Source organism: Drosophila kikkawai, chromosome 3L (assembly GCF_030179895.1).
Source record: "Drosophila kikkawai strain 14028-0561.14 chromosome 3L, DkikHiC1v2, whole genome shotgun sequence".
NCBI classification, from domain to species: Eukaryota; Metazoa; Arthropoda; class Insecta; order Diptera; family Drosophilidae; genus Drosophila; species Drosophila kikkawai.
Window position 1 is genome coordinate 27,207,465 of NC_091730.1, and position 14,211 is coordinate 27,221,675.

Sequence of the window (14,211 nt, forward strand, 5' to 3'; positions counted from 1 at the left end):
ATAATTTCTTTTTTAATTGCGTTTTTATGAAAAATTACGTGGTTGGGCAAATCCGACCTCTAAATAGTGGGGTAAATCCTGCCACAAAAAAAAAGCCAAAAAAAACAACAATCACACCAAAACCATCAACATCGCAGCCAACCAGACGTTCAACTCGAACCAAAAAACGCCAGCAAGCTATTTGAGCAGCGAATCAGATGATACTGATTAATTATTGTGCTATTTTCATTTTTTAAATTTTATTATTTTTTATTACCATTATAAAATATATCACATAGATTGATTTATCATTGCAAAACCTATATTTACGTTGTATCTGTACTAAATCAACCAAAAACATAGGCGGTCGGGTTTACCCCATAATTTTTGAAAATAGCAAAAATGAACTTTTTCGTAAAACGCTTGTATCTCAAAACTTTTCAAAGGTATGAATAAAATGCCATGCGCAAAAGTCTTACCTTTAATTTGGTATATATAGCGACTTGATCCGATGTAAAATAAGCATTTTATAGCCAAAACCATTTACTAGGTCGGCTTTACCCCACCTTACCCTACAGTTTGACAGTTACAGTTTTACACTCCAGCTTTACATATTCCGTACATTTACCGATCGCTTCTATGGCAGCTATATGATATAGTTGTCCGATTTTTATGAAATAATATACAAAAATTCTAAAATAATAAAAAAAAAGCTTATCAGGCCTGTTCCAGTTTCCACTCGGAAGTGAATTTGATAACATTTGCGGATTTCCCTTTAACATAAGCGAATTTCCCTTGGTGATTTAAGGAATTTTTTTTAATTTCCCTTAAATTCCCAAACAAAATCAGCTGGCCGCTTTCAACAAAAGAGATTCCCTTGTCTAAGATTTGCTAAAAGGGGCTGATCAAATTTTGGCCTGCTGTAGTCTCCGACTCATAGATAGTTTTTTTTTTTTTTATATAAGTTCAAATTTAATTATACGTTAATCAACCAAATCAATGATTATAAAACGTAGGGACTAACACTAACAACAAACATAACATGGAAACATAACAGTAAACGGTAAACAACAATTTATAATTTACAAAGGCATTTCAGTTATTGGTGTAGGACTCGGGTTCTTTGCCTCCCTCTTAACCAAAGGTCACCTGGATGTCGTCTCTTCAGTCTTCGTCTGGACATGGGGATTGCCAATGATGCCGCTAGGTGGTTGGTGTGGGCCAGAAGCCGTTCATTGTACCGACTTGAGTGCCTGTTGATCTGCTCCCTCACTGGTAGCATTTTGAGGTCGTTAGCGATGTCTGCATTCCTAGCAAACCAGGGTGCATTTGTGATTGTGCGCAGCGCCCGGCTTTGGACCCTTTGCACTTTCATAACGTTAGAGTCGGACGCAGTACCCCATATCTGGATGCAATAGGTCATAGCAGGAACAACTATTGCTTTGTATAGCAGCACTTTGTTGCTGAGGCTCAGCTTGCTGGTGGACTTTAGCATCCAGTTTAGCTTTCTGAGTTTTCCACGGCATGCTGCTGCTATTTTGGTGGTGTGTTGCCTCCACGTGAGCCGCTTATCCAAGATCAATCCCAGGTATTGGGCCTGAGGAGATTGAGGAATTAGCGTGTCCTGAAATTTGACCCTAGGGAGGATTTTGTGTCTCAGGGAAAAATTGCAGTGTTGCGATTTATTTCCATTTATGGATATGTTCCACCTCTTCGTCCACTCGCTATATGTATCCAAAAAGCTTTGCGTTTTTCTAGAAGCCTCGATTCGACACGCTGAGTTTGCGATAAAGGCTGTGTCATCAGCATACGTTGCAAGAAGTGTCCCCGGTTCTCTGGGATTGGGCAAGTCAGAGGTGTAAAGGGTGTATAACACAGGACCCAAAACACTCCCTTGCGGTACTCCAGCTCGACTGCTTCTAATGGATGATCTTTCACCTCTCACATCAACCATGAATTTTCGCTCCAGCAGGTACGATTTCAGAAGGAGATATTGAGCAGTTGGTAGGAGTGTTTTTAGCTTAAAAAGCAATCCATTGTGCCACACTCTATCGAAGGCTTCCTTTACGTCAAGGAAGATAGCAGAGCTGTACTGACCGTTTTCAAAAGCATCTAAGATATGCTGCGTTACTCTATGAGCCTGTTCTGGCGTTCCATGGTGATTCCGGAAGCCAAACTGGTGATCTGGAATGGCATCCTGAACACTTCTTACTGCCATCATTCTGCTAAGAAATATTCTCTCGAATATTTTAGAGAATGTTGGCAGCAAGCTTATTGGCCGGTAAGACGCAACAAGGTTCTCCGGTTTGCCTGGCTTAGGTATCATCGATATCACTGCGCACTTCCATTGTGTGGGGAAGTGGTAAATACGTAACATGGAGTTGAACAGGAGCACAAGGAATAATATGCCCTTTTTGGGCAGAGCTTTGGCAACTCTATTATCGATTCCGTCAAATCCTGGTGCTTTACTAACGTGCAGTTTTTTAATTTGGAGACAAACTTCTTCCGGACTTACATGACGAATGGGCTCTACATCTGGGCAGGAAGTATTAAGAAATGCCAGTGTTGCTTCCACGTCCTCACTCCTAGCAAGATCAAACGGCTGAAATCGACCTTCTAGTTCGTCAGCAAAAGCCAGAGAAATATCTGCATCCGATCTGCACCAAGTGTTGTCAGCACGCTTTATAGGGATTCTGCGTGGGGGCTGCCGTTTAACTGACTTTGCTGCTTTCCAGATGTTAAATCCATACGGTTTTGTGGGGTCTGCATTGCGTAGTAGATCTGAGAAATAATCATTTTTCGTCTTATGCAGCAACTTCTTTAGATCGTTCTCAGCGCGACGATATGCTCTTTTGTCGGCCGGATTTTGCGACCGCATGAATCTGCGACGCAAGGCTCTTTTCGACCTCACCAAATCCAGGACCTCAGGTTTTAAAAGAGCATGAGGTGGATCTGATGGGTTTATTGCGCCTTGTCCACTGGTTGAAGATTCGGCAGCAATGTGAATGTTTCGCACAAAGACCTCAGTGGCATCATCAATGTCTTCAGGGGATCTCAGGACCATGTTGAGGTTTACTAGCTGGTTAATTGCTGCCTGAAACCGTGGAATATTTGCGTTTCGAGGGAGAATATGTGTTTTTTGGGAGACCTTGAAAGCAGCACTTCTTAGCTCAATTAACAATGGGATGTGATCAGAACAAAGTTCCAAGCTCCCTGAGATGGATAGGAGCTCAGAGCGAATCCCCCCATATATGGCAAAATCAATTGCAGTTGGCGTACGCTGGCTGTACGGGTAGTGGGTAGGACCTCCGGTTGCAAGGACTTGAATGTGAGAGCTGAGGATATAGTTTGCCAATACTCTTCCACTGACAGAGGAATTTCGACAACCCCAAAGTCGATGGTGTGCATTCCAATCACCGGCAATTAGAAATTTGGGTCCTAGTTCCTCAAACAGTGTTCTAATGTCATCATAGGAGCGCTGGAAGTTTGGAGGACAATAAATAGAGGCAATAGCAATTTCACCTTGATCCGTATTGACTTTGACTGCGACACATTGAGCACTTTGATGTTCCATTGTTAAAAATTGGTAGTGTTTGAGACAGGACTTTATGATGACTGCAGAGCCCCCACGGTGGCGATCGGCGGGATGGTTAGATAGGTGAACGTCATATCCGTGTAGTTTGTAGTATGAACGAGAGCAGAAGTGTGTTTCGCTGACCAACATAATATCTATGTGATGTTTATGAACAAAAAGCTCTAGCTCCAGTGCTTTGTTGGCCAGCCCGTCGGCGTTCCACACACCAATTTTGAGTCCAATTTGACTCATGGTTGGATTGGATAAACTGGGAGACGTCCAGAACTTGGTTGAGTAGATCCTGGCGCGTTTTGTGATAAAAGGCTAGTGACGAGAGTCATCATTGACATCATCATCTGGAACATCTTTTCTAGTTGTGTTACGAGAACTGACATTTTTTCATCAGATCGCATGAACATTTCTTCTTGCCGCTGCCATTGCTGATTATTCTGGATATTACGCAGTTGCTGGGATAGATTTTGCTGTTGCGGTTGTTGCTGTTGCTGGGTTCCTGGATGTTGCTCTGGCCTTGGGATTGTGTCCAGCATTGGTTGTTGGGGTTGCCGGTTGTTTTCCCTACGTTGACTTTGTAGGTTCTGCTTCCGGTACCTACTTCCTAGTGGTGGGAATTGTTGCAGCTGCTGTTGGCTTGTAAATTGCTGAGGGCTAGCCTGTTGTGTTTGGCGAGATCCCCCGGCGACGTACCCGTAAGATAGCGAGGGCTCAATGCCTCTTCGTGCAGTTGGAGCCGTAACTTGTTGTTGTTGATGGGGGTTACGATGGGATGTAGCAGTTTTGCGTCGACTTACTGTCTGCTGGTATACGATACAGCCCTTATAGCTTGCAGTATGATTACCGCCGCAGTTGTAGCATTTAACTGGATGTACATCTCGTTGGCAGTCTTCAATGGAGTGTTGCTGACCACATCTTACACAGTTAACTTCCTTATGACAGTTATTTTTTGTGTGATTGTAAGATTGGCACCGATAGCATTGCACGACAACGTCCTTTTTGAAAGGAAGCTCAACTTGTATCCGTTGACGACAAAGCGTTTTAAGCTCATGTATTTCTTTGTTGTTGGCGGCTGGTTCTAATTCAACAAAGACAAGGTTGACGAGCTTTGTTTTATCGAACCGGCTTCTGGGTCTATTGATGAAGCGGATAGTATGGCCAAGTGAAGTAAGGCTTTCCTTAATATCTTCATCCGGAATGGAGTGATGCACACCTCGGATGACAATGCGGTAAGACCTTTCCTCTTTAAGTTGCCAGGTATGAAATGGCACCTTTTTTGAGGTAAGCGATTTAGTAATGGCTCTGTACGCATCTGAATCTGAAGCCAAGATCGAAACGGAATTATCTGGGTGGCATTTAATGGAATATTTGGTTGGGTGAACGACCTTATCTGTGGATCTGATAAGTCCGTTTAAGTTTTCACAATTTTTGACCACAATTGGTGGTGGTTTGTGAGACGGTGAGGTTTCGTTGTTGTCTGAGGGCTGGTTTGGACTACCATTGCAGCTAGTCGTATTGCTATTATTGCTGCTACAGGTGTTGCCGCTGTTGCTTAAATTGTTGGTTAGAGTGTTGCTGACTTGGTTGCTGGCGTTGGTGGTGTTGGTGGTGTTGCTGGTGTTGGTGGTGTTGCTGGTGTTGCTGGTGCTGATACTGGCTTGGTTGGATCTATTTTGACCGACTGTTTGTGGTGATTTCATAATTTCATCGTCCGTGTCCATATCTGACAGATCCGAGAACCGATTGTCAGATGCTGCTGGTTTTGGGCTATTTGAATTCCTAATAATTTTCGAGCTTGAGTTGTAAGGGCTTGATCTTAAACGGCGTTTATTATTGGGACGTGGGGTCCACCAATCGTCGTCATCAGCCATAGCATCTTGCTCAGAGTCTTGAGTTGCTACTGGCCGAGCATTATTAGAGGTCGAGGCATAAATGGCGTTAAATTGGTTTATCGAGGAATTTAACGCCTCTCTCATTTTTTTCTGGGCCTCAGCCGCAATCTTTTCGATGTCAAGATCCGATTCAGCAGACATAGTGAACTTGCTTTACCGACTACGGGACCTTTTGGGAAGGCTTCACAAAGGCGATTGAGACCGAGTGGCGAATACGCGCGACCCGCAACCGGGCGGCACCCGGAACTATTACAGCTATTAGGCTTGTCTTTCGTTTCACTTTGTTTTCGCAATTGACAGAAATAGCGGAACGTGGGGGCACTGACACCACGTCCTTAGAAGTCGGATTTAGAAAAAACACAGTCGCTTTTGCCACAAAGGTGGACTTGTCCATAGACTCTTTACAATGCAAAAACGCGTCTGCACTCCACGAAAGCATAAGAAAAATTTGTATTTTCCCCTTTTTTCTTTTTAATAGCCGAAAACACGTCCGAAGCCTTTGACAGCTAACGCAAAGCTACTCATAGATAGTAATGAAGTACTTATTTAAATAATAAAATCTAAGGAATAAGCATTAAGACAGGAAATAAACATTTTGAAATATTTGTAATTGCAATCAGCTGTTCTGGTGGCAAAATGCTTGAGAGTAGAGTTGCCGAGGGTTTAGAAAAAATTTCCTTCGCATAACATTTAGTCAGTTTGTAGATTAAATTGGCTGGTATTTTAAACAAAAACACTTTTCATATACTTTACCTAATAGCAGATATTTTAATTGTAAAACAACATAAAAAGTAATTGTTCGAAATTAATCTTAAATATATGCCGTTTTTTTTTTTTAAACACTGACAACCCTTAAATGGTCCCTCTCAAATACGACACAGCGGCAGCGGATTTGCAATAATGTTGAAGGTTAGAATCGAACCGATTTTAAGGTGCAACAACAAAATAATTATTTTTAAATCAAGTACTTTAGTATTAGCTAATTCAATTATGCAATAATGTTCCCAAAACCTCTAGGAATAGATTACAATTAACATTTGTAATATACATAATCGCATTGTATTTTAAAATAATTAATTTCTGATTTTGCGGATTTGAATCCGTCGGCCAAATGGCACACGGAAAGTTTCCGTGCATTTCGTCTGCAAATTAACAGAGACTTAACAGAGGGAAATACGAATCCGTAAGAATTTTTCGGAAGTGAACACTAGAACAGGTCAGGGAAATCCGAATCCGAATAAATTTTGCGGAAGTGGAAACTAGAACAGGCCTGTATATCTCAGAGTAGATAAAAATACTTTGAAAAACAACGAAGTTATAATTTTTTCCTATTAATTTCCCGATCATTCCTATGGCAGCTATATCATATAGTCGTCCGATTTTCATAAATTTTTATCAAAATTCTGAAATACTATAAAATGGCCATATCTATAAAATGGTGCAAAAATATTGAAAAACAACAAAGTTGTAATTTTTTCTAAAAATTTATCGAACATTTGTATGGCAGCTATATGATATAGTCGTCCGATCCGGCCCGTTCCGACATATATAGCAGTGAGAGTATAGAGACTATAGCAAAGTTTTATTCAGATAGCTTTAAAACTGAGGGAGTAGTTGCGTAGAAACGCACAGACAGACGGACATGGCTAAATCGACTCGGCTGTTGATGCTGATCAAGATTATATGTATATACTTTATAGGGTCGGAAACGTCTCCTTCACGGCGCCACAGTAGCGCCTTTTCTCATTTAGCGTTGCAAAAATCATATCTTTTGAACCAAATAAGGTAATCGAATAATTTAAACGGCATTGGACAGGTAATTGTTGTAAAATGTATATATGCACTGCATAAAGTACCACGCCCACAAATACGCCTTTTTAAAGGGGATCAAAGTGCAAAAATATTTTTTTTTTTTTCAATGAAAACAATTTTTTAAAAATATTTTTTATTTAATTTTTTGTGTTTATTTTTATGTATTTGCTCAAATAAAAATAATTTGAAAACTGAAAAAAAATATTTTCTTTAATTCAAAGTGTAACCGCCACGCGCTACAGTTAGTATATTTCTTGGAATGCAGCTCGATGCAGCCGATGAAAGTTAATTCTGGTCCAGGAAAGATCCACGTAACTTGAAGACATAGTGTAGTCGGTGGCTTTCATCGGCTTCAGAAGTTATAGACTACTTTAGGCAGAAAAGGGTGAAAAAAATTGACACCTGGCAGGTAGCGATTTACCTGTACAAGCCCAAACCAAAGTTGGGTTTTTTTGGGTTAATTAACAGTTTATGAATGTATCTATAATTTAAAGTAAAAACCATGACCATTGGTTTTATGGTTTTTGTGTAATATTACCTGAAAGTCGACCATTTTACCTACTTTTTTTTTGGTATGATGCAAAAAACAAAAGAAAGTTCAACTTTGAATGCTCATATCTTATACAAAAAAAATCTTAAAATAGATTTTATTGCAGATTCTGAATCCTCTCACTGCTATATATTTTGGAACGGGCCGGATCGGACGACTATATCATATAGCTGCCATACAAATGTTCAATAAATTTTTAGAAAAAAAAATATATATAACTTGGCTGTTTTTCAATATTATTCCATTTTAATCTACTTTGAGACATGAGCTTCTGGTATTATTTCAGAATTTTTGTATAAATTTATGAAAATCGGACAACTATATCTTATAGCTGTCATAGGAACGATAGGGAAAGTAATAGAAAAAATTATAACTTCGTTGTTTTTCAACGTATTTTCATCAACTTTGAGACATGATCTTCTGGTATTATTTCAGAATTTTGGTATACATTTTATGAAAATTGGACGACTATATCTTATAGCTGCCATAAAAGCAATCCGTAGATGTAGAGAAAATGTAAAGCTGGGAATGTATAACTGTAACTGTTGTAAGGAAGCGTCTGGGCGGCCGGGGTAAACCTCAGCGGCCCAGAGTCCCCTCACAAAATTTATAATTGTGAGACGCCCAGAACATAAAGCGCCAAATAATTAATTAGGGTAAGGGGAAAAATATATGCTTGAATTAATGTTGGCCACGCGGAATCTGTCCAGCCGCGGCGGTTCTGCCTCGAGAGTGGGCGACTCGGAAGGTTCCAGCGGTCAAGCCCGCGTCCGCGCTCGGAGTTATCCAGCGGCGGGACGAGTGGCTCGGTATATTCCAGCGGCCACGCCCTCGCCCACGCTCGGAATGATCCAGCAGCGGGGCGCCTTCGGGGCAGGAAAAAGGCTCGGAGGAGTCCAGCAGCCAAGGCATGTGTCCACGCTCGGAAGAATCCAGCAGCGGGACAGTTGGCTCGGAAGAATCCAGCGACCAACCCCAGATCCGCGCCCGGAAAAATCGAGCGGCGGGATGGCTCTCTGCCGGGCAAGAAGAAGGGGACCGGCGGCCTCGCGCAGCAAGTCCGGGTTCGGAAGAATCCAGCAGCCACGGGCTCCTGGTCCCGTCCGGCTTTCGCCCGCACCCGGAATTGCTCCGGTGCTACGGGGAAAGCAGGAGGGGAATGGTTACTGCCGACGAGGATCACCGGCCCGCAAACGAAGACGGGGGGATAAAAGCACAGTCACAATTTGGTGGCGCATTTCTAATTATATTTTATTCTCAATTAAAGTTACTGCGGCACGGGGGCGGGGTGGATCCCGACAATGGTTAATGGCCGGCGGTCATGCTCACCTACGACTGGACGCGGATGTCCTCGAAGGACCTGCAGGATGTTTTCTCGACGCGGACACGCAGTATTCACACGTGCACGTTTAGGACCTTTGCGGAGCGACGCGACTTGTAAGCTCAAGAATTTTCCGGGAATTAAAAACTGACCTAATTCTGTAGTGTGGCCGTGACCCACTTCTGCCGGCAGCGCTGCCGCGATCGATCGCAGCGTTGCCAGACGCTGCCACTATCGCCGATGAGCGCGCGTAATTCAAATAATTCCCTTCATGGGATATCCTAATTGTACAATTAATTCTAAACTTAATGTTATTTTGTGACGACAATTTAGCGTCGTCACACTGTCATAAACATAATAAGTTGTTACGGAACTGCATATTCCCTGGGCAATGCCGGACTAGCTCAGTGGATGCCCAGGGGGGGGGTAGGAACCTATGCCCGCAGTCCGCACAACAAATACCGATTAATCGGACGTCTCAACAAAACTCCTCACTAACAAATAACACATCTCTAACAAATAAATGTAAACAAACAAAAAAAATGACGACTTTTGCGGAATGGTGGCATAGATGGAGTCGCCACGACGCTCCCGCCCAACCTGTGGTGCCTCCGGTGTGTCTCATGGCACCACCCATCTCCGGCGGACCGGAGTCTAATCCAGGCGGCTTGACGGCCAGCCCATCTCCCCAGGTAAATACTTTTTACTCAAAGTTCATGGCGGTTGCTTTTAATACATTATACATTTTAGGTACTTAAGGCTAACATTGGCAGAGTACACTTGAGTTCCTAATGGACTCATTCCCGGCGAAACGTCACCCTAGCCCGGGATGCGCTCGCGCCAAGACTGCGGCAGCGGAGAAGAAGTGGCGGTCCGCTTAAGGAAAAAGCCACAAACTGGCTGGAGAAGTACTCTACATTCCCTTTTCTTTTCTACCTATTATCCCTGCTGGAGCTCCAAGAGAAATAAAGGGGATGGGTAAGTATATCTTCAGTGAATATCCTCTTCTTCTAAGCCGTTCCTCAATTCTGCAGAACTAGTGTTGCACAAATCCCTGACTCAAGTTAAGAGACGCGGAGAAACAAGCACACGGAACCGATTCGAGTAAGACAAATAAATTAACCTAACATGAACAACAGCACAATAATTAATTCTATTTCAGCAACTAGAAGTCACTCGGCGACCCGCAAATGCTTCAGTGGCGTGAGTGGCCAGAAATCGCGGCAACTGATGGCGACGGCAAGCCCGAGGAAAGCAGAGACCCTCGGAGCCACGGCCACGTCGTTTCGGAGAAGGGACAGAGCCGATCAAAGTCCCAAATATGGGTACCAAAACCTGCCGGTTCCAGACGGCGCTTAATGGAACGGACTCACCGGTTGGCTTGACGGATGGCTCAATTCCCGGCTGCTACGAGGCTCGTTGGATAATTATAATTATATAATTATAATTTCACAATTTCCCAATAAAAATCGCCGTGGCCAGCGATTGATTCACTACCACGCTGAAATTAAACGTTTATTTAATACCACGCTTTTAAATCTTTCCACTTTCACCCACGTTCTTCAGGTAATTCCTAGCCGCCCAGGAGATTAGCTGCTTTTCGCATTGACTTTTCGTTGCTACTGCCGGCTTCCATGTTGCCTATCCCTCCCTATATAGGCTTCGGCCTGTCACCCGAGTTCTGACCTAGGAACCGTTCTTTCTTCGGTGCAACGGCCGAGGCCAAGGGTAAAAACCCTTTCTCTTAATTCCCTTAACCAAAGCCCGTTACTTATTCCCGGTTCGCTCTTTCAAATCCCTGCCCCCCTGGTCCTAAAGATCCTGCCTCTATCGATCTATCGATAGTCCTCCAGCCCATTCCGATTGAAAAGTTTAGTGTCTGTTTTCGGCATTATAATTTATAATATAAATATGAAAACCAATCTGCAAGGGTATACAAACTTCGGCGTGCCGAAGTTAGCTTCCTTTCTCGTTTTAAATCATACTTATTCGACAGAAAATTTCCCAAATATTCAGAATTTGCAATACAATAAATTTTAAGATTTTTTTTAGAATATATGAGCATTCAACGTGTTAAGACCCAAATAAGGTCCTGCATGTGCAGCCATCGGCTTGGGCCATGCCTCGGCTAGCTCTTTCTCAGGCATTGGTTCTTGGCCCGGCCCACTGACACACGTAACAGATAAAATTTATTTTTTTTTAAACATCCCGCCCTAGACGAGACGTTACACAGCACTAATACTTGCACAACTTCGAACTGAACGAAACATTCACCTAAACGACACATACATATTCAGAAACGATCAATCATCTGGGAGACTCCTGGATGTCCTTTGGAGCTCCCCTGCCTTCCCCTCCCATCCTTTGCAGGCTGCTGGCAGGAACTGTTTATGCAGCTGCCCCTATCATCTTCGTACTTACACCACTTACGCCATCGCTCCCTTCTCCCTTCCCATGAAGAAAACTACTCCATATTCATAACTTCCTAACTTTAATCACAATTGTTCAACAAAAGGAAATTACATGTGTTGTTGTATTTATAATTAGCGTTCGCCTAACTTTTCTTTTTGTATTGTTCCATTCAAGTAAGAATGATCGGATCTTAAGTTCCCAAAAACAAAAAAACAGAATCCTTTGCCTACCTGTCTGAGCGCTCAAAACGGGGGGAAAAGAATATCCGAGGGGAAGTGGATACACAAACCAAATAGATACAAAAACAATCGCTAGGCAAACACCTGAATTATAAATAATAAAAAAAGAAAATGAATACATCAAAATAAATAGATAAATAAATAAATAATTAAAAAAAAATAATAATAATAAATAAACAAATAACGGGATTATTTTGAATAACGAAATAAATATATAAAACAATGCCATAAATAATTTAAAAAAAACTAAACGACCACTAACTCTAAACAAAAAAAAAAAAAACTCTTATTGAAGCCTTGGGGTGCCTCCGGTTCCGCCCCTTTGTAGGCGTGTCGGTCCTCAAGTAGGCGGTACTGTGCCGGCGAGGTTACGACCACAGTCGCTGGACAAAATATGGGCACACGTGCTGTTTGGTTCCCTCCCAGAATTTTAGATTAAATGTTTCGGCCAGCGAATAGGCCCATAGAAATTGGTGGTGGCATAAAATTTAGCGGCACAAACCAATTTGCGGCATCAACATATTAGGGGGTCCAAATAAAAATGTACCGCGCCAAGATAAAACTTATACGGCCACAAAAGAAAATATTGTACGCCAACAAAGACAACAATAGGCGGAAAAAAAAAATTTCGCCAGGCCCGGATCCTGGCCTGGCGTTCCTCCTTTGGAACCTGGTCCTGGTCGGCTTCTATATTTAAGAACACAATATTTATTCTCTCCTAGCTGCCTGCCTGGTCCCTGACCACTCACCTCTATGGTTCGCCGATCCAGCTTCCCAGGTCCATATCTTCTTGCTGTCTCACATTTTGCTTTTCTCTTTTTCTATTTTCACTTTTCATTTTCTTGAAACAATATTTCGGCGGCCGATTTTCATTTATTTTTGGGTTTGAATACTACATAACGCCGAGCCGTCGTCACACCGCGGTCTCGCGCTCGAATTGCTTCTACACTCCGGATTCAAACCAACGGAGGCAGCGACAACCGACAACACGCCATTCGAACTCCGTTAGGTTTTTCGAGTTCCCCTTTATCGGGTTAATGAACCCCTTTCCCTAAACGGCCTAAGTTGGCAGTCCTCTCACCAACCTATCGATATCTTCGCGATTACCGATAAGGCGGACACAACAACACACTGACATTGGTCGACGTAAACAAAGAAACAATGGCAGTGAAAAATGTCCGTATTTCAGATGCCAATAAAGGAAAGCAATGAAGTACAGGATTAGCGCAGGACCTTACTTCGTTCAGCGCCCAACGCGGGAGACCGCCCACGACCCTGAGACATTTCGTTCAACCGGCAGTTCCGACTGAGTACATTCCGTCCTCGTCAACGCCTCTGCCTCTCCGCGAGCCTACCTACAAATCCGGACCGCTTCAGCTAAGTACCTAAACGCAACACCTAACAAAAAAGAACATCACTAGTAATAAATTAACGAATATTATCTAACATCACAAATACCTATATACTAAAATAAATAAATAAATAAGCAAACTAAAACAACCAACGAGATAAACAAAACAAATACTGACGGAAATCCACTCATTCATTCATTTGTCTATCCCTTCTCTTACAGGTGGAATGGGGAAGGGTTACCCGGCGCGAAGTACTGTGTGTGACTTATATACAATCTGATCGCTTCCTATATATGTGTGTGGACACGTAAGGCAACAATACTAACCACACAAAACACTTATTTGGCACAGTCGACTATACAAAACCTCACTAGCAATGACGTTTGATAGTCAAGTTGCCAAATACAAAACAAAAACATAACCAACCATCCTCTCTTCTTCCCTCAGGTGCAAATGGACAAGTACAAATTGGAACAGATGCAACTCTCTCACACATCGGAGCAGAGGCCACCGTCCTTCGCCGGGACGCAGCGCAAGGTCACCGAATATTGGGCCCTGGGTCGCCGGACGTTGTCGTGTCTCACCACCCGGGAAAAAGGAGGAACCAGTTACATTCTTTTTAAGCTATTATTTTATCCCTTTGTACTATTCTGCCCTACATAAAACCCCCTTTTAATTCTAACTTTCCTGCTATCACTTCTTTGGTCTTAGTCCGTTGTTTGTGTCCGATGTCAATGCCAACGTTTCGCAAACTGATCCTTTCTATCTGGTCAGTGTCGAACTTGGCCTTCTCCTTCCCCGGTCGCTATATGCCCTTGCATCATTGCTAGACATAGTCACCGGGTTTACCTTTTCTTCGTTTCTGTCCGATATTTATCCTAATTCAAATTACTGATTAAATTAAGGCTATACCACAGATTAATATCACAATTTTGTGACTTTTGTCAGTCAGCTTGCGCAAATCAATTTATTTGGTTTAGCCGCATACTTGATGACTTCAAGTCTGCTTCTAGAAGCCCCGTTTTAGGACATTAATCCGTCACCTCTATTTGCTTTCTAATTTCGTTG

At 42.6% G+C, this 14,211-nt stretch overlaps 1 protein-coding gene and 1 long non-coding RNA gene across 3 annotated transcripts; one reads left to right on the forward strand and one right to left on the reverse strand.

Moving 5' to 3' along the window:
* Positions 1-3,932: 3,932 nt before the first annotated feature.
* On the reverse strand, positions 3,933-5,286 carry LOC138928393 (putative uncharacterized protein DDB_G0285119). The gene is made up of 2 exons (XM_070285463.1): positions 4,989-5,286; positions 3,933-4,081 (listed from the first exon to the last, which is right to left on the reverse strand). Exons 1-2 carry the CDS (start codon positions 5,284-5,286, stop codon positions 3,933-3,935), a joined length of 447 nt encoding a protein of 148 aa, XP_070141564.1.
* Positions 5,287-12,899: 7,613 nt separating this feature from the next.
* Positions 12,900-13,825, forward strand: LOC121502645 (uncharacterized). 2 transcript variants are annotated; one of them, XR_011444990.1, is made up of 3 exons: positions 12,900-13,172; positions 13,365-13,450; positions 13,591-13,825. It is a non-coding gene; the product is annotated as an uncharacterized lncRNA (long non-coding RNA). The 2 variants fall into 2 exon arrangements; XR_005991054.2 differs by having other exon boundaries at positions 12,900-13,450.
* The last annotated feature ends 386 nt before the right edge of the window (positions 13,826-14,211 follow it).